Below are 22994 nucleotides of genomic sequence, written 5' to 3' on the forward strand. Positions count from 1 at the left end.
TATACAGTTAAGGCCATAAGCTATCTACTGATCATTTTTTTTAATAATTTAAATTTAGGGTTTTACACTTAGGTAAGTAAGTTAATTACGGATTAATGTTTGGTAAATGCATAATAAACTATGGTAATTGACTATTTGAATTTTATCACATGCATTGACGGTTTGATTATTCCCAATCTCATTTTTGAGAATCTAGTACTTGTTCATAGTTATAATTATTTGTTGTAAAACCAATTTTTCATAGAAATAGTACATACTCAGTACTTCTACATTATTGAGCCATCTAAGCGTACAACTCATCACTTGGTATTTTAACGAGTACATACATATATAATTATTTTAGCAAGGTCAAAGTTTGCATATATTGTTAGTCACATACGAGTACATGTATGTTTCTTGAACATTATACATAAATACTGGACGAATAAGATTCAATAACGCCTATATATTAATTTTGGATAGAGAAATCATGTTGAAATCGATAATCCCTTTATACATAACCAATTATATGCACGGCCATATCATATCAGCCGCCAAATAGTGCTCTAAGTCTAAAAAACATACAAGTTGTAGTACCTAAATCTTGATTAATTACTACTTTTAAACTTATATTACTTTTCACGAAATCAACAAAAGTTTCTCATCAATTGAGACTCTATTCTTTGTATCTATAATCTCTAATTCAAGAAAATTATAAAGTATTTTGTAATCATTACCAACTTGCAGCCGTAATTTCACGAATAGTTCTAAGACACGTTTTTTAATTTAATGTACTTTGCTAATACATTTATACTCTTCGTCTCATTGGCTGCTGTTATTTTGTTGTTGTACACTAATTATTTTTGTCGCACAATTATTAATTTTTCTATTTTAATTGCATGTCACTCTCACCAATTGCAGAGTAATTACACAATATAAAAAAAAGTTTCAAGTCAAATTTGGAACCTAAATAATTTATTATTAAAATCATTAAAAACGTAAGAGAATACGACAAAACTTAATCAATTTTTGTCTATTGAACAACTAAGAAATTGTTGTTAGAAAATTTATCAAAGCGATAAGTAATCTTAATAATGCTAACAACTTATTAGGCTTGTATAATATAAGTTATCTCTTAATTAATAATAAGACAACTTAAGTATAAGCTTAGTTTTAAGAGAGGGGAAGTTAACTACGAAAGTTTATGTGATGATGGAATTATAAACTATAGCTTAGGTTATGGAATAAATTCACATGAACCGTACGTATATAGTGATATGCATGATAGAGAGTCAAATAATAATAGATTGGAGGTTTTTGTAATAATTTCAAAATTCGGTGTTTATGTTTGTGTATTGTCTATACATTAGACGACATAGACAAATTAATAGATCAAGATGTTCTAGTTAGTCTAATACGAAGTATATTATTAGTTTTGGGTTTGTGTAGAAAGGTACATGAGAATTTGTTGGAGGCATAAGATGAGAAAAAGGAAACAACAACTCACTACAAGAAAAGATCCCATTAATTTAACGACGGGAAATCTTGTCATTAACCCATCGTAAAAGACTATTATGAGATTTCTCGTTATGAGCTTGTTTGGGTGTTTTGTATTAAGTTGAGTATGTTTTATAACGGGCTAAAAGACATTCATTAAAAATGTTGATTTAGGGACAAAATTTGAGCTTATTATCATTAATGGGCCATCATAAAAGAATTAATTTTTGTAGTGAATCTTATTTTTAAATAAACAAACACAAACACACACTAATTTTGTTGTCGTTATAAAACCCTAAACATATCCTAGCTCTAACTCGTTACATCAATTAAGTTCTAATCACATGAATATACAAGATGGAGTTAACTACATAAGCAAAATAAGATTGAAAATGAGGTTGATGAGACACAAATACAATTTTCTATATTGAATAATTAAGAAAAGTTAAATACGTATAGTACAACTTGCTAACAATTGTTGTTTGAATTTAAGAAATGTTAATACAAGTGTATATACAACTTAATTAGAATTAACTTACAACTGTAGTTTGTAAACATTTTTTTATTCAGTGAACATTTTTTGGTGGCTAACCAATTGTAAACACAACGTAAGCTTAGCTGCTTAGCAACATGTTGCCGACTCTTTAGCTTAATAGGTAAGCCACTTTTTCATGGATGACCAACGTCATCCTTAATTTGATTTAATAAATTTCTCTTAAAAAAAATTAAATTTTTGGCACGTTATCGGTTGACCATTTCAATACTAAATAAAATTAAATATATTGTATTGTGTATTTGTGTCACACATATATGTTCTAATGTCAATAAATAATACTATAAAAGCAACATATATAGTCAAAGATTCTTATATGTACGCACCATTTGGGTATAAGACTGAGCTACGAGTCTATGTTTCATATTTTTTTATACATATATATGTGTACAATAGACGTTTATATGTTAATGATTCTATTATATATCTAGCAACCTTAAAATAAAATAGGATTAGTGTCCCTTCTTTATATTGTAAGGTAACTAGCTATATTATAATTTCTTGCATGCATCAAATAATGAATCTTAGATTCAATTCCATGGATTGCTTGCAACAATGCATGTAGTAGTTTAAGAAATGAAGAAACTAACAATAATTGAACAAAAGATACCAATTAACTCTACGTTAGAACAATGTGAAAACTTCTAAGGAATATTTTAGGGCCAAGCATTTACATATATTCATCAATTTTGTTTCCAATACTTCGTATAAAACTAGTATGTAACAACGCTTATAAGGGTTAATAGTACAATTTCCAATATACAAGCTTAAAACATTAACTTCGTACATCATGTATTAACTTTGTTGATTATATAATAAAATTTTGCTATGCTTTTCACTTGTCTTCTTAACAACATTTTAAACCTCAAACTATGAGCACATCATGCATGCATATCTTAATTGATTGTCTAAAAAGATTTAATTTAGAATCAATTAGTAAACCGAAGTTGTTAGTTGAGACGAACTCTACAAGAGGGGGGGGGGGTGAACTGTAGATGAGTTCCTAGTGACTATTTTTCGAAATATAAAACAGAACAAAACAGAATAAAACAGGAACTTGTAAAGCACACAGTATTTTACGAGGAAACCTTCTAGTGCCCAACTAGAAGTAAAACCTCGACCCTACCTTAGGGATTTCAAACACAAACACTTTCACTATAATAGGGCAAACACCACGTTACAACCTATTATAATATAGTCTATACTCTCAAGTTCCTAAATGAACCCTCTACAGAATAGCACTCTGTTCTACCTTGTCTAAGTCCCACACTTAGAATCTCTCGTACTCCCCAAGTACAAATCTTCCCCTTCTCACCAGAAGCTAACACTTTAAACAAGATAAATAAATACTCTCTCCCAATTAACCCAAACCAAATACAAGAAATAAACACCTAGTATATGATAGGCAAGCTATGCATGAAACCCGAAACTAATATGACAAGTTTATAAGCTTGGCAAACTTACACAATTTAAGCTCTGTAATTCTTCACGCATAAAAATCACAAAAACCTTAACTCATTTCATTCTCTACTATTTATACAAGCAAGACTTGTATAGAAAGTAGGTTTTCAAAAAGATAAATAAGTTAAACTTAACTTATCTTAAAACACGGTTTTAAACAAATCTTTGTGAAGAAAATCTTTTCAGAAAATAAGATAGACATATTTCGTTAAAAAGCATAATATCTTTTTATCAAACAGATTTTAGGAAATAAGCATTTAAGTTAAAATCTTTTTTGAATTCTATCTTTTTATATTTTCCGATTTTAATTAATTTGCCAAGCTATCTTGTCACGCCTCTAATAAATTCCATGCATATCCTACTTAACATATTTAACAATAAATCTAGAAGATAAAATCTTAACTAAACTATTGCTGCGCTGCGCTCTTGATCTGGTAGGTTTACTTGGGCTCCACGCTTTACTAAGTTCCTCCAAAGAACTTAGTCATTCATCTTCAGGTTCCTGTTAGGGAACTTAGCTCATGTGAGGGAACTCTTCTTCTTATTGAATAACTTTCTGGATAAAGAGCTTCTTCAAGGCTTCCTAGCATCAGCTACTTCTTCCATCTCCAAGATCAATTTCACCTAAGCTAAACAAACACTTGAGAAACCTTTATTAGATGAGTTTGCTTCAATTTAAGTCCCTCATCATCAAAACCTTTATACATCAACAAAAATAATCACAAAATAAGCAATTCAGCTTCAATCTAATCTCAGAATACATATAAATCAAAGTAAACATACTACCTCCGTTACAGGTTATGTGCAACGATTTGACATAAAGCAGAGAGGAAAAATGTCTAATCGTTGCACATAACCTGTAACAGAGGTAGTAAGTCCGTCTCATACAAATTTTACATATTCGAGGTACTCCATATGAATATGAAGTCACATTACTATAAAACATCCACTCATAAGTAGTTCGTTGCTTCACATGGCATAGTCACAAAACGCCAGCATAGCCAACAGTGTCGTGTTGTAAGTTGTAAAAAAAGGTTGAGGTAAACGTGCATATACTTCGTAGTTCGTATAACGTATCAATGCAAAGAGAAGATATTTTGTAACATGAATGTATGACGTAAAAGCAAAGAACAATAGAGTATGAAGATGATAATGTTGCATATATTTTTTTAAGGTGATATGGAAATATAATTGAAACGTGGCGGACAGTAAAGTGTCCTTTTGTAAATCTTAGGAGCTACCCTAGCCCCAAGTTATTACACCTCGGCACCTAGCTATGCATAATTATTTATATATAAAAAAAAAGCCAAATATAGTAGATTTTTATATGAGATACGAAGTAATATTACTATAAATGGTGTATTATAATAATGTTATAATGTGTGGTCTTAATTGCATGGTACACATTATTTTTTCCTTTATAAAATACTTAAGAAGTTAGGGCAATTTTCACATATTAATACCTACGAGTAACTTATAAATTAAGTAATCAATTCAACGAAAAATTTATTATATACGAAGAATGGATTAATAATATCTTGGTAAATTGCATTAAGTATCGTCATAATTTACTGCTCGTTTGTCTTTTCTATATAGATATAAAGGGAGTATTGACATTATATGCATATTGCTTCAATTCAATATGAGTGAATATATGCTAAAAGGTTTTGTTCTGAATGAAAATATAAGCAACAATAATATAATTTCCTTGACTCTTATCCATGAATCAGAAATTTTAATAAGGTAATCACCTCGATCTTACAAAACATCTATTTTATTGAAATAAGTAGATTAAGTAAGGAGATTCATATGGTTTTCTAAGCTTAAAAGTTTAATTGATCTAAGAATTAGCATAGGAATAAAGATTCATAACAATATACTTCGTATATGTTTGTGCTTGGGTCACATGGATTCCTTGGGTCGATATTTTGGCAACAAACCCTTATGAGTTATCATACAGCAAGTTATAACCCTTATTAGTCAACAAGGTTATATCACTAACGATAGTTTGTAAATGTTAAATGAAGAGAGAGAGAGAGATAGAAATGCATGTAATGATGAGAAGAGTGATAGAGAGAAATGATAACTTTTTTAAAAAAAATATTTACTCGTATAACACATTATGTGTAACATCTATTTTTTAGTAAATAGTGCACACAATATAAAACAAAGGTAGTATATCAAGTGGTATTATTACTTGTATTATATATGAAAGCGCCCAAATATATTATTATTACCAAAGGAAATTAGCTTAGCAAGATAATTTAATGAACAACGATAAAATCATCTCTTTTGTCTCTTAAGAGACATGATATTGTCATATCTTTTTACACGAGATCATTAAATACAATTAAACGACAAACTCATAGCCAAAATATCCTCTAAATTGAAATCAAGGTTAGAGAACTAAAAGATTTTATTTCCTTAATTAATTATTTTGTAAAACTACGTAACATGGTTAATTAATTAGGAGGGGTTAGGACGACCAGACTATTAATTCCAAATGACAAGGGTATTTAGCATTTTTGCATCAAGAAAACATAATAAACAATCACCAAATTTCCGGAGGTAGGGGTGGTTCCCGAGTCTCGGAATCCACCGTCCAAAAACTTTAGAGAAATGAACTCTTAAGCACATTCAAAAGGTAAGTATGGCAACAAAATGCAATTGTTTCATATGATATTATCATGTTGGCCCTTTATCATTAATAAAAAGATAAATTTGTGATATTTATTTGATTAAATGATGAAGTCTTTGACAAAATATACTCAATGAATCATGGATAACCAATCGTTTACATGTATTAGATTTATATGGGGCTCAAGGGTTAAGGAAGAGGCTCAAAAAGATTGTGGCCACTTTCATAAATACGTAGTACTGTATTTATTTTCTTTAATTTCTATATAATAAAGTTTGTGCATGAGATATTTTTCTTGTGATATTTTTTGCATAAAATTAAAGTTTTACTTAAATTCAACTTGATAGTTTATAATAATGCCATTTTTGTTCTCTTCTATGTTCAAAATTTTCATCGGCAATGTTATATTTGTTTTTTATGCTAGAGTGTGCTAGTAGTGTGCCTCTTGTTCATTTTATTACTATCTTTTGTTAAGTATGGTATTAACACAATATAATCTAATCTAGCTACTCAATTCAAGCTTGTAATTTTGAGTAATTTTATTGATTATTATAAATCATTATAGTATACATGTCAAAAAAAGGAAGATTTGAGGGAGGCGGGTTGAATTTTGAATTGAGCATTTCATTAAAATTTCTATAAGAGACGGTATTACAAGTTACAATTACGACTTACTATGAGACTGGGAGGTTAACCTATTTGTGTTAATGTATAAGACAATATTACAACTATAGTGAAATTGGAGGAAGGGGATACTTAGGGCCTGTTCTCTTCAGCTTATTTTCAATTCAGTTCAGCTCCAATAAGTTTAGTTCAGTTCAGTTTAGTTCTTATCTTAATTTCCTTATCTCATAAAATATTCATTTATTGGAGCTAAATTGAACTGAAATGAACTGAATTGAATATTTTATGAGAGAAGGAAATTAAAAAGTGAACTGAACTGAAAATAATATGAAGAGAACATACCCATACAATGTAAAAAAAAAAAAAAATTGTTCTTGAGAGTTAATTACCAATACTAGAAGATCCAGAGAACCAGAGCGCGATCCTATGGTTTTTGTTAGCATGAAATCTGATGCTGATAATAAGACCACTGCGGGAATTATTATCAGCATGAAGAAAAAAAATGTGAATCTGTGATGCATGAAATCTGATGCTAAAAACCGAGAATCTGTGATGCATGGAATTGGCAATTGGGCAGCATGAAGAAAAAATGTGCAGATATATCAGAACAAACTGCAAAATTTTAAGCAATCAGTATATTTCAGCAAGTAACTAAAGTGTCAAACTGAACACAGTTTCATTTCATCAAATCAAATTAAGAGATTGTTCCTGTTGATGAAGAGAACTGAATTGGTTTTCCAACTCTGATAATCTGACTTATCAAGCTGTAAATTTGTGCTCAGATTATGTATTGTGTGCTGGATATGTGGTAAGACAGTGTTTATTGTGTGCTGATATCTGACTTACCAATCTCGCGTATCTTCAATTCAAATCGCAAGGCGTATTTACCCTGTTGGGATCATTTCTTTAAACTAAATCAGGAACTCCAGCAAGAAAGCATGATCTCATTCAACAATTTTTACAAGTTCCCCTCCTTGTTAAGAGTTCACGATAATGAAAAGCACGTATGTAAGGCACGAGCATTTAATGACTAACAACACATTTTTATTCTGCCACATTGTTTTATTTCTGCATAACAAAATCACTACTACAAGTCTACAACATACGAACTTAAGAAGTAAGTAAGATTTAGACAGGTCTTAAAGGAAATTTGAGATGAACTATGAAGTGAAACTGACTTACAAAACCATTAAATTACTTTTGGAGATAGATAAAGATAGATTTTATTTGTGGCATTATTGTGCTAGAGCTATATTATTACTTTGAGGCCGCAGTAGTAGCAGGCATTGTTGTGTTGTATGTGTGTTGAACGTTGTAGGTGTGCAGATAGAAACTTCGCTTTATGACCCTCCTATGCAGTCGCCATCTTGGACATCAACTTCCAAGTTCATCTTAAACATGCCGTGGTTCAACAAAAACAGCAGTCGTCTTAGGAGGTATAGTAAAGCATCCAGTAGAAGGCTCATACTTTGACTCCTTAACGATCGTGTCCCCTGACATTGACTGCAGAGTGCAGAAGGAGACAACAAAGAATTAAAATGAGTGACAAGAATTAATTTTGTTAGGAGAGTGACATAGAATGTTAAGTTGTAGTTCTAGTTCACACTTCACAGAATTTGAGAAATGTGATAGGTCATTATAAGTGGGCTTCCTTGCCAAAGGTTTATACTTTATAGATTTCAAGGACAAGAGAAACAAAATAATTAGTGATGACCAGAGTTTTATTTACCTAAAGCACATACCAGTGGCAATAATTCAGTCCGAGTTACATTTGGGTAGCAAGTCATTATTCATGGATTAATTCGCGGAGGGCCACATAAGCATAATCTAACAGTTATATTATTATATTTTAGGCCAGGACAATCTGATTCAGAACAAAATCATGTTGTCTAGTTTCAGTTAGAATTGGAGTAGTTTATTTTAAGTAGTCATGCTATATCAATTTTGACAGTTCTAGATATTTGGACCAAGAGTGAGCAAGAAACGCAGAATAAAAAGCAAGTATTTGTTACCAGTACTGGATGTAGCTGTAGAGATTTAGCTCGAAAATCTGGGTTAGTAAATCTGGTTTCAGTAGGCTGAACATTGATCAGTACAACAATATATTGGAACCTGTATAAAAAAAAAAGTGTTCAAATGTACTTCTTCCCATCTATCATATGTTAGTAGCCGACAAAATTAATAAACTTTAACTAGAGAGAAGTGCAAGAGTTTCACAAAATTACTTGGGATCTATTTGCGACAAGCCAGAGGCACCTGCATGACCATCTTCAATGCTCATAGCTATAAGCCCAGGAATCCAAGAAGGGACATTGTTGTGGAAGCGTACTCGATCCTGAGAAACATCAAAAATCATGCATAAAGTTTGTTTCTATATATCAGTCACATAGTTAAATAAAAGGAAAAGTATGACTTCATTTTTAGAATGCTAAGATGAAACATATATATAATCTTATAATCCTTCCCTAGCAGCATTACTGGCCATATTAGCAAACTATAGGCCCATGCAGTTAATTAAAGACATATCTAGCTTTTAGTTAAAAGGTCGTATTAGTTTTGTGAAACCATGTAGTTTGATAGTGATGCAAATTATCTGCTTTTACCTCAATATCCTTAGCACTTCTTAAACGGAAAAGAGGGGAAGAGTATCTAATTTGCAATAAGTTGGTGAAATTTTCAACAGCAGCAATAATGTGACTCTTGTCAGGCTTGTATGATGGATTTTCCAGTCTTTGCTTGATTCTGAAAGGGTATACCCATATAGTATTTGAGTTGAGCAAGAAGTCGATAATGAAGGAATGGCAACATGATATGAAACCATATAAAAGAAACAAAGCTTACATAGGCCAATTGTTCTCATTCTGATCCTTGGGAGGAAGACCAACGCCCCAGTTATTGGTATTATAGCTGAAGTCCAATCTGATGAAAGACATAAGAACAGGAGTGTATAAGTATATAGTGTAGTTAACAGAATATGACATTAATTTTGCAGACATTTGGACTGAAAAAAATAAAAAATGGAATCATCACAAACCTGTTAAACCAATCACCAGAGTTGTAAGAATCGCGGTCAATGGACTTCGAACGTAGCAACTCATCACCAGCATGGAAAAAAGGTATTCCCTGTACTTGTAGAAGACATTCAGAAAACATGGTATTTTATGCAATATATATTGTTTTAATCAGAGGCATTTAAGCTTAAAACATTACATAGTATGAATCATCTATCTATCCAGTCACACCAAGTCAAGGACCTGTCTGTTTTCTTTATTGATTCTGTATAGGTTTCTTCCCCTCTGTAGTAGTGTGTGTTTAACTTATGTCTCTTCATCACTTCTCACCACAAATTTTCTCTTGCATAAAATACTCCAATAACAAATTCAATTTAGTTAAGGATAGTTAGGGGTAAGGCTAGAATGTGTAACCTTATTAAGCCATGCCAAAGGAGAAACTTTAGTACTTTACCATGCAGTTGTAACAGTTTTTTTTTATACAGGCATTCTAGTTTCAACTTCAGTATGTACTCCGATTTTGTTCTGGAACATATATTTATCTCTCTTTTCTCAAGTTATAGCAACACTTAACTTCAATTGGCAGTAGTATAGCACAAGATTTTGTAAAATATTAAGAATCAAGAATAGTAACCTGGGTAAGTGCTATGATACTTGTAGCTAGATGATTTACCCTACATCTCTCGTCCAGCGAAGTATAGGTAGCAGTCTGGATAACCAACATCACAATATTAGATTTAAGGAAAGATAATCTTCAGTCCCTTGACTGGAGAAAATTATGGACTTTTGCAAATATGTACCTTCAAACTGACAATATCGAAAAGAGTTTCATTATCATGAGCTGAGACATAGTTGATCTGCAGATATAAGGTAAAAGTAAGAAATCGACAAAACATATTTAGCAAGCCTTGGGAATTTGGGATGCATCTAATGAAGTTTGATATTCAAACAGATTTTCGAATTGATACTCACAGTTTCTATAGGCTGCATAGCATACCCAACCGGTGATCCACCATATGTATAAACTTCAGAACCTTTTACCTGAAAGGCAAAACAAAGGTTTACGCAAGTTGACCAGCATAAGAATAAAATAGAAACCGAACATATAGGACCTTGTCATCACCTTCAGAAATTAATGGTAAGCTCTAGCAAAATAATCCAGGGCACAAGGAGGAATCCAAAATATGAAAGATTTTATCAGATTAAGCTGGGACTTAGTTCCAGTTCCAACTCATTTTGCGGTCTACGGTAGAAGATTCTAGGTAGTGTCATTTGGAAGGCACACAATGAACTGGATAAATGCTATAGCTATCTAATAACTATAATGAATGACTTACAATGGAGAGTATAAAAATGAATGTCTACTATTAAGCTTCTGCTTGTTAGGTGTATTCTAAGTTTGCCTAAATGCAAGTCATAAACTATGGATAAATATTGATCTCACTCAAGATCATTGTCATGAAACTTACACAGAATCCACAAAGTTAAACACCCTCATTTTCACATCAGTTGCTTAGCTATGTAGGCAATTTGGCATCATTCACAATTGATCAACATATATAGGAAAGATAGAGAGGTGATACATACATCTTTGAGGGCTAAGGATAGTAATTGCTATTGATCAACGGAGACATGTTATAAAATTCAGGTGCTGATGATGAAGAAAGATGCTGTTAATGATAGTAATTGCTATTGTAATGCTAGCTTAAGAAAACGTAGCAAAATTGAACACAAATAAACAGTGATCAAGTCTGTTTAAAGAAGTCCAATTCAAACTAAGAACAAATGAATGGTGAAGAGGAGAGACACATAAATACGAAGCTCACATCAAAAAATAAAAAACCTTTTGAGGTCAGCGACTAAAAGAATTTGTAATACATCAGAATTTTGTTGAAAAAGCAATTACCTGTCTGCCATCACAGTTAGTCAGCATGAAGTCTCTCAAGTTTGCTGCCAACCCAACCTAATTTATACCAAAGAAAAAAAAAAAAAAAAAGCGAACTTGATTAACCCACTGCAATAACTTAAACAAAGAATTGAATCTGATGCGAATCTGTTGCTGGTTGTTCTGTAGATGGTTCAGCTGGCAAAAAATATTACAATTACAAAGTTGCAAATATAGCAGAGATTATACTGCAGTCGTGAGATCAAGAACGAGGTGATGACTTTAAGAGACAGTTGTCAGACAAATTAAAGACATTGAATCTATAATCTGCCTGAAACATTATTAGTTCAACCCCAGTTCACCTTCAGTTTTTCCCACTATAAAAGGAGGGAGAGAGTGCAGGGTAGGTGATTGGTTTTAGCCTTGGATATTATAGACTTCAGAAAGAGTGAACGGATTACAGACTGATACTAATCACAAAACAAGCCTATGCCTGCCCTGCAATGGGATTTAGAGTTTATCCTATATAAAATCCTTCTAATAAGACATCAGTCAAAAAGACATATAAAAGTGCAATAAATTTGAATACATAACTCCTCTGCCCTCAGATTATTCAGAATTTCCTTGTTAGGATGTCCCAAATATTTGTTAGCTTTCTATAGTAATATGTTGAGCACTGACACTTTTGAAGGGAAATTGTGGTTGGTAGGAACTTGTAAGACAAAAAGATATTAGGAGACCAAAAAATATGTTCCTTAGATTTTGTACCTTCCTTGAGTATGATAAGTAAATGCAGATGGAGTATACATGGTTTTTCACCTATCAATCTTTCTTTCTTGACAGCAACATAGTCCCATCAAGAGCATATTAATTACTAAAAAAGACATGGGACTGTGCTCTATACTTTATGAAAAACATGATATATGTAAAATGAGTAAACTATTCTGATCACATCAAAGACAACACTTAAAACCTCTACCTATGGAAAAATAAAAATACCAACGTCACTCCAATTACCGATATTATACAAATTAAATATCATTACTCCGCCAAAATACTTAAAGATAAACGAAAAACAGCATGTAACAATAATTTATAGTCTTTATCTTCTTCAAGCAAGAAAAAATTATACAAAGCAAATCGTTTGCAAGGCAACTGCTTTCTAAAAATAGCACAGAACGAGGTACAAACTAATTCTATAGAGAATTAATATTTAATGATCACTGTATCCTTGTCATTATCTATGGAGAAATCAGAAAGGAACTGAGTAAACAACCTGTATATGATCTTTTGCCACAGCGAGCATACGATCTGCATTAGCTTTGCCACCATGGTCATTATCATTAGGCTGCGGATCAGGAAAGATTAAAAGACTCAAGAATGCCTGTTGCTTCATTTTACTTTATTGATAAAAATTATACAATTTAAAATAAAAGATTTCACACACAGAGAAACCACAAAGACAAATTACTTAGTGGAAGATCCACATGAAGAATAATATACCTGTAAAGATAAGCCAGTCACGTAACCTTGCTGAAGAAGGGGGCCAAAAGGGCCCCCGCCAAGCACAGCATCTCGAATTCGATCATTAAAACTGAAAAAGATTTGGCAGGATTAAAAGTAATTGACTGATAGTAGTTCTGCTTGGCTAAGATATTATATATACAGAAAGCATAATAAGTCAAGAATATTGAACATTTTATTTTATCAAGGACAAGAAAATAAATGCAAATAGTGATTAATTTAAGTTACCCCACTTAAGACAAAAGGGATAAATTCCTCGCATCACTACCAAATAATTAAAGAGACTTGTAGTTAGTGGCATGTTCAATTCCTCGTCGCTTGCCCAGAAGCACTGCCCAGGTTTGATACACGGTCACAAAATTCTGTTCTTGAAGATCTTTAGCTGTGGTTCCCAGGGGATAGCTTTCATACCATAATTGGTATTACTTATTAGGCCTCAGAGAGCCAGACCCAATAGGGCCAGTCTTGGTGTCTTACTAACTAGTAAGCTTCATGTACTTTAACCAAAAAAAACAAAAAAAACTTCATGTATATGGTACAGTCTATATCCATGTGGCATGTACACTTTTTTGAACACTTATCAATTTTGAAATCCAGACCAACAAGAAATGAGTTAGAAGTCTTAGAACTCTTGCCATCTAACCTATCTTTAGTTATGCTTGCATACTCAACCCAAACATAACTAATGTGGATAAGAGATGTTTATATTGTGTTTCTTTTCATTAGCTATTCTATCTTTTGCTAGTTTCCATTACATGTTTTGTAGTTTGGAACTCATATAATACAATAGGATATTCAAACTAACGACCCAGGCCCAAGCCACATACTAGTTAATATAGAAACTGAACAATTAAAAACCACATGATATCCCATTTTGTGTGATATAGACATTTAAGTTAAGCACATAGTACAGTTGACATTAATTTTGATCCACCGTTTTTGGTCACAAAAATATACACATTGAAGGGGACAAACATTGAAAATTTACCTTCCAATTCCTGTGCCACCAAGATTCATTTGAGATGCATTTACTCCACGTGCATTATTTGCAACCTCACCAAAGTCCCATCCTTCACCATATCTGAAGGATCATATGGTAATCCAAACAATAGAACCAAGACAGAATAGACAGGATTTATTTAAAATAATTGGCAAACTCAGAAACGAAGGGAAATGCAATTATACTTGTGTATACAAGTGATAAAATTTAGAGACCATCAACGGTTGCCACTTACATATAAATGCTTGAACCTTCTACACCATCTTGGGTTTTTGAAAGGCCTTGGAGCATGCTTGTTGCTTTCACCTGTAACCAGTAAAAACTGTCATTTAGATTCAAATTTTGAGCTGATTGATTGACACATACTTATAGAAAGCAAACCAAAGAAGTAGCTTATTAACTTAGAATTATTTTCATCTAGAAACAGGTAAATTTCAGACAGCGGGAAGAGAGCCAATTACAGTTGTTTCCAGCCAAACAATTCAGTCAGCTACCAGGCTATTGTTACTTTCTTTCTTTCTTCCTTTTTTTTTTCCTTGAAGGTAAGAAAATACTAATCATTAGGAAGCCTTCCTCGCGAAGGGAATTCCTAATGTATACTTTCAATTGCACAATTCAGAAATTGCATATTTAAGTAGCCTATGTTTCCTCTAGAAAAAAAATAAATAAATAAATAAATAATAAATAAAAAATGAATTACCGAGAAAGGGTTTGAAAGGGAAAGATTATAATAATACCATATACTACCTAAATTTCTTAATATTTGCATCATTTTGACTAGACATGTTTGCCAATACGTTGCTTTGACCATTAATATCTTTAATTATGCTTTTATGACAACTATAAAAATATATATAATATGTATATTGAGATTAACACAACAGCAATTAATGACGAGATTTATTTTTTATATATTAGTAAACACATGTGGCCAAAGTTAGTATAGGATTAGCATAAAAGTCAAGATGGTGCTACTATTGAGAAATGGGAGGAAGTAGGTTATAAGAGAGTGGAGGTTCTCTGGACAGCAAAGTAAATTAGGTATCATGAAATCACGATTTCAAGCTAAATTATGTATCTATTCACAGGTTCTAGGAATAGGAATATAAAGGGCTTATGTATGTATCTATTACATGACTGATTACATTTCACTCACCCAGCAGTCAAGGTTATCCAAAAATTAAACTAGAAGATTAAGAAAGAGAGATCAAAATCCATGATGGCGTAGAATTACCAGTGTACTACAATCTGTAATTAAGGGAAATTCTTAAAGTTACAAATACATACCATTGTATGTTTCATGATGTGGCCCATGAGATCAAATCTGAAACCATCAACCTGCAAGAAAGGGTGGTCATAAAATACAAATTTCAGACATTTGCATGATGAAACTGAAATAACAAAATAAAGAACTATTTAACAACAATAATTGACAAAAAGGGAAAGCTCTCAGCCTAGTCTAAACGTCTAATACTAGGTGCTAGTCCTAAAGCGACCTGCGCCCTGCCATCTAAAGCTAATAGCAAACGCACAAAATAATCATATTCAGTTTTCTGGTCCATTAAAATGTGGCCAAGGTGTAAACCACTGTCTATGAAAAGGAAGATTCTAAGGCTTCCCTCTTCTTTTAATCCAACAATAAGCAACAAAATCACAAAATAAAGTATAAGGGAGAAAGATTCGACAATTCAAAATCAGTCAATCACCTTATAATTGATGGCCCAGTGTTTTAAATCATCCAAAATCAGACGTTCAACCATGTAATGCTCACTAGCTGTGTCATTTATGCATGTGCTATTCTCAATAGCACCATCAGCATCCCTTCTTAAGTAGTAACCCGGAACAATCTATCAATAATATGTTTAACACCAGGTTAAACAGATGGGAATGAAAATTCATAGGGAAGGATAAAATGGAATGAAGAATATGCACACCTTGTCAAGAACAGAGTTTACATCGGATGGCCCACTGCTATTTAAATGGTTATAAACAACATCCAACACCACACGAAGCCCAATATGATTTAATGCCTGTAACCAAGTAAATATTTTAGTTTTATGATTGAATTGAAAGCTAGATCTGAATTCTAGCTCTAAAAAAGATCACTTTTTCTCCATGATAAAAGACTAGAAAGCAAGATACACACCTGGACCATCTTTCTGAACTCAATTATACGGGATGGGCCATTAGGATCAGTTGCATAGCTTCCCTTAGGTGTCCCCCATAAAACAGGATTATATCTTCATAAAAGGAAAAATTAGTAACAAAATACCAGTAATGTTGCAAGAGAAGGGAATTTTGAACTAATTATAATCCAAAGGGATTGAAGCCTACCCCCAGTTATACCCATCCTCATCACGGATGGCAGTTATTTGAGCTTGTTGCTCTTCTGAATCAGGTGGTAGTGTTTCTAACATCTTAGTATCTGGAAAAAGGTTCTTATCATTGAAATGACTAAACATAGAGCCCAATACATACTAATATTATTAATTTAAAATGACTTCATGGCAAATGGATAAGAATCAACTAAAAGACGGTAAGAAATCAATGGGAATACTGAAATAAGCTAAATAACCGAAAACAAATGCAAGCTAAATTCTAACAGCCATAGACAGCTTGTTCCGTAAGGACCTTTCATCTGTTCAAAGTAAACATCTCATTTTTTAATAAACTTTTTTTCCAGATTCAAGCATTAACCATAGTGGGTCATAACTTCCTAGAAATGATACTGTTAGTGGTTCACACTGAGCAATACACCAAGCTTTTAGGGCCCCATTTTTATGCCAAGCCATTGGGTCTATACTCACATCTATCTAAAATAATAAAATATTCTATTTAAGGACCTCAAATAAAGGATTTGAGGCATATTAACAAAGAATAAGACTATTATCAGATTTACTGATAAAGCAGCCTGAAGGAACGCACCACTTTCAGAGAGCCGGAACTAAGAGCCAATAAAAGGAGATTTAGTCTGCCAAAACTTGGTGACTTTTCAGGAATATAACTTAGTGTCAACGCATGTAGAGGCCAAGGCCATACAATTTTAGATTTAAATCCCCTCGAACATATACCTTTGACATAATGTTTGCAATAATATTTTTTTAAGTTGACATATTTAAGCATAGTTAAAATCATGGTTTATTATCCTACATGTTCCACAACAAAATTGATTTCTTTGAAGGCTATAAGATCTTTAAGACTTGAAGTATTCAATCAAGAGAATACGCTTGCTCTCACATCTTAGGCAGAAAAGTTTCAATAAAGTCTACGCTGCTTTGAATGTTAGTGTTTGCGATGCAAATGGAAACTTCAGTTGGGGAGCGATCAACCAAGCAAATAATTTCAAAGGCTACTAACACAATTTCGCAATGTTTGTTCCTATTCTAGATAAAAGTTCATTGTTATGTGTGATCTACACATGTTAGCATCAAATTGTTAGAGAAGGCAGGCAATAGTAATTACCAACAAATTTCCACTTCTTTTTGTCATCATCAACTTCAGCAAACTGGAAGCTTGGCAGCAGATGCACGTGAGTAAGACCAGCAGCTGATAACTTCTTCAAATGATTAACACCAGCAGAGTCCTTCAAGTAGAAGTTTAATCAGTAAGGCTACATAAAATATTCTTTCTCATTGTAAAGGTCAGCTTAGCCATTATAATTATACACACAAAGAAAGTAAAGCTCAGCTTAGCCAATGTAATTATACACACAAAGACTGTAAAGGTGATCTTAACCAATATAAATTATACTACCTTGGTTAGTAGTTATCTGCAACTTTGGAATATTTTATATCTCACAAATAATACCCCTAAGTTGCAGATAACCATTAACGGAGGTAGTATAATTATAAAGGTCTTGGTTCCCAAAACTTAAACCATTATTAGGGAGATATAATAGTGATTATAACACTCAATAACACCATCAGATGCAGCATCAAGTAAGATATTCTAAATAAACTTGGCTAATGTGAAGAGTAGGGAAATGAAATTGGAATTACACCCCTTTTCCCTTTCTACCGATTTCTATAATCGATCCTTCAGTTTGTGAAAGATGCATAAACATGTAGACAGTCCCAGCTTAATTTGACACATGGACTTTTTTACCACCCAGTGATAAGATCATCAGAACATTGCAAATTAAGCTCCCTCCTCTCTACGCGGGCTTTCTTCTTCATGGCAGTATATCAATCTCATGTAAATTTCTCCTTTCATTTTGAAATTCACTTCACTACCCAGTTTGAATTTTGTGTTTGTCTGTGTGTGTGTGCGCGCGTGTGTGCGCGCGTGTGTGCTGGGGGAGTGTGGGCGGGGGTCGAAGAACTTTTACTTGAACACAATCAGTTACAGGATTCATAATTTAAAACATGAGTCAGTTCAGTATTGAAGTTGATATACTGAAGAAAACATCCAAGCAAGAATTAAAAAGTTTTTTAGAGCAGACGAACAAAAATTATATAAATACCTGTGATGTGAAAGCAAGGTATCCACCACGAAGGTCAGGGTTCACAGTAAGGTCGTAAGCACTGTAACAGAGCACAGTTGTTAATATTAAATCCTCAACAGTGCCCGAATGATAAGATTGATAATATTAAATCACAAAGACCAGAAAAAATAAAATTGAAGCCCTGGCGATTTACAATGGAAGCATTCATATAAACCTAAATCTCCCCAAAAATGGGCCAACCCAAGTGTGTAAATTATCAGAAGTATTTCCTGAAAGCTGTTCATTTTTCCTGGTCTCAGTAAATTTCATTCAAAAGTTGTAGCAAAATAGTATCTACCACTAACAAGAGATATATGCAATATATGATAGTAAAACTCACAAAATTTGTATATTCTGTTTCCAAAATATTACAAAACCCACCTGAAATCTCTTATATGCAGCTCATAGATACTGATGTCAGAAGGAGAAAGAAGATGAGGCTTTTCATCAGCCAGATTATCCCATCCTTCAGGCTTTAGAGATTCAGACTTTATATCAGCCAATAATGTTCGCTTTACATCTGCTGAAATCCTAGTTTAACCAAAAAATAAAACAAATGTATCCTTAAATATATGATGCTATTGGTCCTGTTGATAATAGATATAGTAGATGAAGGCTTAAAAGCACCGCATTCACTTTTCAAGTGTGAGGAAAACTGACATACCCTCTGGCATATGGATCAATAGCAAAGCATTTTTCAATCCTCAAGGTGGTATGATGGTAAACATTGACTTCATACACATAGTAACACCCTTCCCAGCTTCTTGGTCCAACAACACTCCAAACACCACTTGATTCAGTTAGCTGAACAGTTTGTAACGGTTCACCACCTAATGGGTCCCTATATATGCTGGCATTCACGGCCTGCTTGTTTAAACAGATAGCACACAATTTCCTCAAATAAGCACATAATGATCTAAAATAAGTGCAGGTCTTGAAAGAGATCTGGGAGGCAAAAGGAAAGAGAAGGACAACATACTTGAGCAGTAGGAGCCCATAAGTTTAATGATATGGAGTCCTCTGAGAAAACAGCGCCTAGAGGACCATCATAAGAATATAACTCATCGATAACGCCAGGTAGTTGCAAACCAGTGGCATTTCTGCAAGCCCCATCACCTGTACAAGTATAAATAAAGCATTGTCATTAACCAGGGTTAAACACCAGCATGCTTGTCACGATCAAGGTCTTTACCGGAGACATCAGATGCACCGGGAAATTTATCAAATGGACAGTGAAGAACAAAGATTGCAAGAATGATATCAATCAAATTTTATTATTTTTCTAGTGTTGAACACAAAGGAAATAAATTGCCACTCAAACATTGAGAACAAAGAAACTACTCAGGAAAATCCTCATGTCCTTTGTAGCTGTAAAGTGGAGGATAACAAGGCAACTATAAGGATTAATTTATCTTTCTGCAAATGGCAACAGTTTGAATAAATTTCTTTTAAATTGGCCGAGGTCACAACTTAAAAGCTTACCACTGAAAGCAGCAACTGCTAGTTGACACTTCAGCAAACTTTCGACATCCAGAGTGGCAGGAGCTCTGAAGGCTGAGTAACCTCTAATATGAGGAAACTTTTCAGTAACCTAAAAAATGTAGATAGATTAGATCAAAGCAATAAAGGAAGAGAGTATTAAAGCACTGATTCACAAAAAAACTACTTTTGCAAAAGTACAAACTAGTATGAACTACAAGCATGAGTTCATATCACCATCCTTGCAACTTTGCAAGTTGTATTGATACTTTCAAGGAAGACTTGACACGAACACGTGGAGTTATGAACATACAAATGTGTTATTAGACAGGTATAGAAAACAAAGAGGAAGGAGGGTAGAAAAATTATAAATCCTATTTGATAATACCGGAAAATGATAAGGACAGTGCATATTATCGCGAGTTATTAAGCATCTTACATGTGTTGGCAATCCCCCATTGTCCTTGTCAAGCTTTATCTTCACATCATAGCCTGTCAACTCATATAAGAGCCAAGTTAGAGTAGAGTCTATTTTCCATTATGAATGTACATATATCAGAGAAGTATGACATAAAACCAGACCTTCTATCCCATCATTCGTAACCCTTAGTGCAGCAGTTTTACTCGCAAACAAGTAGTATGAACCATTTCCAACATCAACATTCCAGGCAAAGATATACTTGCTTGGCCAATATGCTCTGGAGCTATTTAAAGTCCCTTGCAATTCAAACTGCAACAATCAAGTTTTCACAAGTCATCAACACATTTGTAAGGTGATGAATCAAAGCTTAGCTGTAGGAAACTGCACCTAAGTCACTACCATACTAACTGTATAGCATAATACTAAAACAACAATTAAAACCAAATCTAACACATTAGGTTGGTTCGGCTAGCTCCATAGACTAATTGCCTCATGAATCCACCAAAAAACACATGTTATATACTTGTCTAAAGATATTATGAGAAAAAATTCTCTCAAATTAGCTAGTAGATAAATCCCAAGTATACTTCATCAAGGAATTTCAAATTACTCACCCAACCTTCACTAAAATTAATGCTCTTACCATCCAAAATAAAATTATCTCCCGCAATAGTGTGACCTCTAAGGAAAAATATTCATAATGGTTGATACCAAAAGTCATATCAATCGAAAATGTAAAGGTATATGATGAAAGTGAAGATTTTCCTAGGTAATAAGTAGTACACTCCATAATCCTACTCCAACCTCCCATCACCTAGTTTCAATTTCGCACTTAGCCAATCCATAGAGGTTACATGTACTCAACCTTACCTCAAACTAGTCGAGTATAACACAAATCATGATACATTGACCTTAAGGGTTAACTACCATCACACTATGGTTGGCCACTCTCATGTTAAAAATATACATTCTTTTCAAAACGACATTCTTGGTCTTTTTCTCTCTCACAAGGGTTTTAACTCTCAGTGTCAACCAAACATTTCTGTTCCATAGAAGAACACACTTCACAAATCACAGTAATAATTTAGTCACTTAGTCACTCCAACATTTCCAAATATTCATCAATTTCAAACTCATATAATCCATACATATTCATATCCATATAAGTAATCAAAACAGTTTATACACTGAAATTAACAACATAAAAATACAGAAAATAACTCTTTAACATAATTAATTCCATAAATTTGATCAAAATTTCTAAAAATTAATCACAATAACAATAAATTTATACCTGAGAAACAGAATCAACCTCAACAGCCATAGAGCAACAAAAGCAAGATAAACCCTTCTTTGATGAAGAATGGAAGATTCCAGAATTAGACCCAATGAAAACGGAATTTGAGAAAGATGGTAATTTCTTAATCAAATTAAAATTAAAGGGTAGTAATCGAATATTATGGTTATGAAGATTAGAAGAAAGAGCAAAGGGGTTATATAGTGAAGACATTTGAAGATGAAGCTTTTGGTTATGGCGGTTTAAGCAGAAAATTCAGTTGAGCAGACGAAGAATGATGGTGTAAAGTGGGAAAATTGCGTAGAATTTGATGGAAATTTGAGAATTTCATGATAAGTCTGTTAAGATTTGTCATTTGGGGCAAATTGTTTCGTCTTTCTCTGCAAATATCTCCATGCTATCTTTGTCATTCGTGTTATTTTCTGTGATAATGAGTGTGAAAGAGTGATGAGTGATGCTGAAAGGCTGATCTTTGAAAAAGTTTCTTGTTTGAGTTCAGGGCTCATGGGTAACGGTTAAAGGTTAAAGCGCGCGGCATGGGTCGAGTTAGCATGAGGGTTGGCCAGGTACGAGCCCGACATAACATGAGAGGTACGTGACATAAGTGGTTTAAAGGGGTATTGCACAACTACGAGTCAAAGTGCTTTATTTTCACCATTTTACAAAATAAGGAGTTCGTTAGCATGACGTGTAATCTAAGTTCTACGCCTGTTCATGAGCTATGTTTATGAAAGATCGGCATGACTCCGACATGGTTTTTATTAGTCTAATTTAAGCACGATTTTCTTAACATGACATATTGATTAACACGTACAACCTGATCTTATAAGGTTATGATGATAACAAGCAAACATCTAATAAGGTTTTGTTATAAGGTCTTGTTATCTTTACCTTAATTTTTGCTGAACTAAGAGCACATTCGACAAAGTAGTCAAGTTATGTCATTTCAGTTTCAAGTTTCATGTGTTGCTTTCTATACTTTTTACATACTTCTATTGGAGTTATTCATTTCGTTGTATTTGGTTTTGGGGGTTAGAGGATTCGAGAAAATTCTTTTAAAATGTAGGCTTTTAGTGTGAGGCTAAGGGCCTGTTCTCATTGACTGAACTCAGCTGAACTGAACTGAACTGAACTGAACTCAG

The 22994-nt window shown here is 33.2% G+C and overlaps 1 protein-coding gene across 1 annotated transcript; it reads right to left on the reverse strand.

Annotated features, from left to right (window-relative positions):
• Nucleotides 1-7565: 7565 nt before the first annotated feature.
• LOC145617200 (pullulanase 1, chloroplastic-like) lies at nucleotides 7566-22238 on the reverse strand. The gene is made up of 28 exons (XM_081671888.1): nucleotides 21850-22238; nucleotides 20717-20864; nucleotides 20574-20626; nucleotides 20138-20246; nucleotides 19635-19771; nucleotides 19320-19519; nucleotides 19037-19186; nucleotides 18635-18695; nucleotides 17635-17755; nucleotides 16507-16597; nucleotides 16319-16412; nucleotides 16107-16202; nucleotides 15879-16019; nucleotides 15460-15510; nucleotides 14408-14478; nucleotides 14161-14253; nucleotides 13152-13242; nucleotides 12925-12996; nucleotides 11670-11726; nucleotides 10736-10804; nucleotides 10564-10620; nucleotides 10398-10472; nucleotides 9787-9875; nucleotides 9594-9671; nucleotides 9356-9494; nucleotides 8978-9087; nucleotides 8765-8864; nucleotides 7566-8255 (listed from the first exon to the last, which is right to left on the reverse strand). The coding sequence occupies exons 1-28, from the start codon at nucleotides 22063-22065 to the stop codon at nucleotides 8145-8147; spliced, it is 2880 nt and encodes a 959-aa protein (XP_081528014.1). The 5' UTR covers nucleotides 22066-22238; the 3' UTR covers nucleotides 7566-8144.
• Nucleotides 22239-22994: the final 756 nt, after the last annotated feature.

This window comes from Chenopodium album, chromosome 26, assembly GCF_948465745.1.
Source record: "Chenopodium album chromosome 26, dcCheAlbu1.1, whole genome shotgun sequence".
Classification (NCBI taxonomy): Eukaryota; Viridiplantae; Streptophyta; class Magnoliopsida; order Caryophyllales; family Amaranthaceae; genus Chenopodium; species Chenopodium album.

Coding starts and splice junctions, on each gene's coding strand:
- LOC145617200 (XM_081671888.1), bottom strand. CDS start 22,065: ATGTCTTCACTATATAACCCCTTTGCTCTTTCTTCTAATCTTCATAAC. Junction 19,772..20,137: donor AGCAGTTGCTGCTTTCAGTG/GTAAGCTTTTAA, acceptor ATACTTGTACAG/GTGATGGGGCTTGCAGAAAT. Junction 10,621..10,735: donor CTATGCAGCCTATAGAAACT/GTGAGTATCAAT, acceptor TTATATCTGCAG/ATCAACTATGTCTCAGCTCA.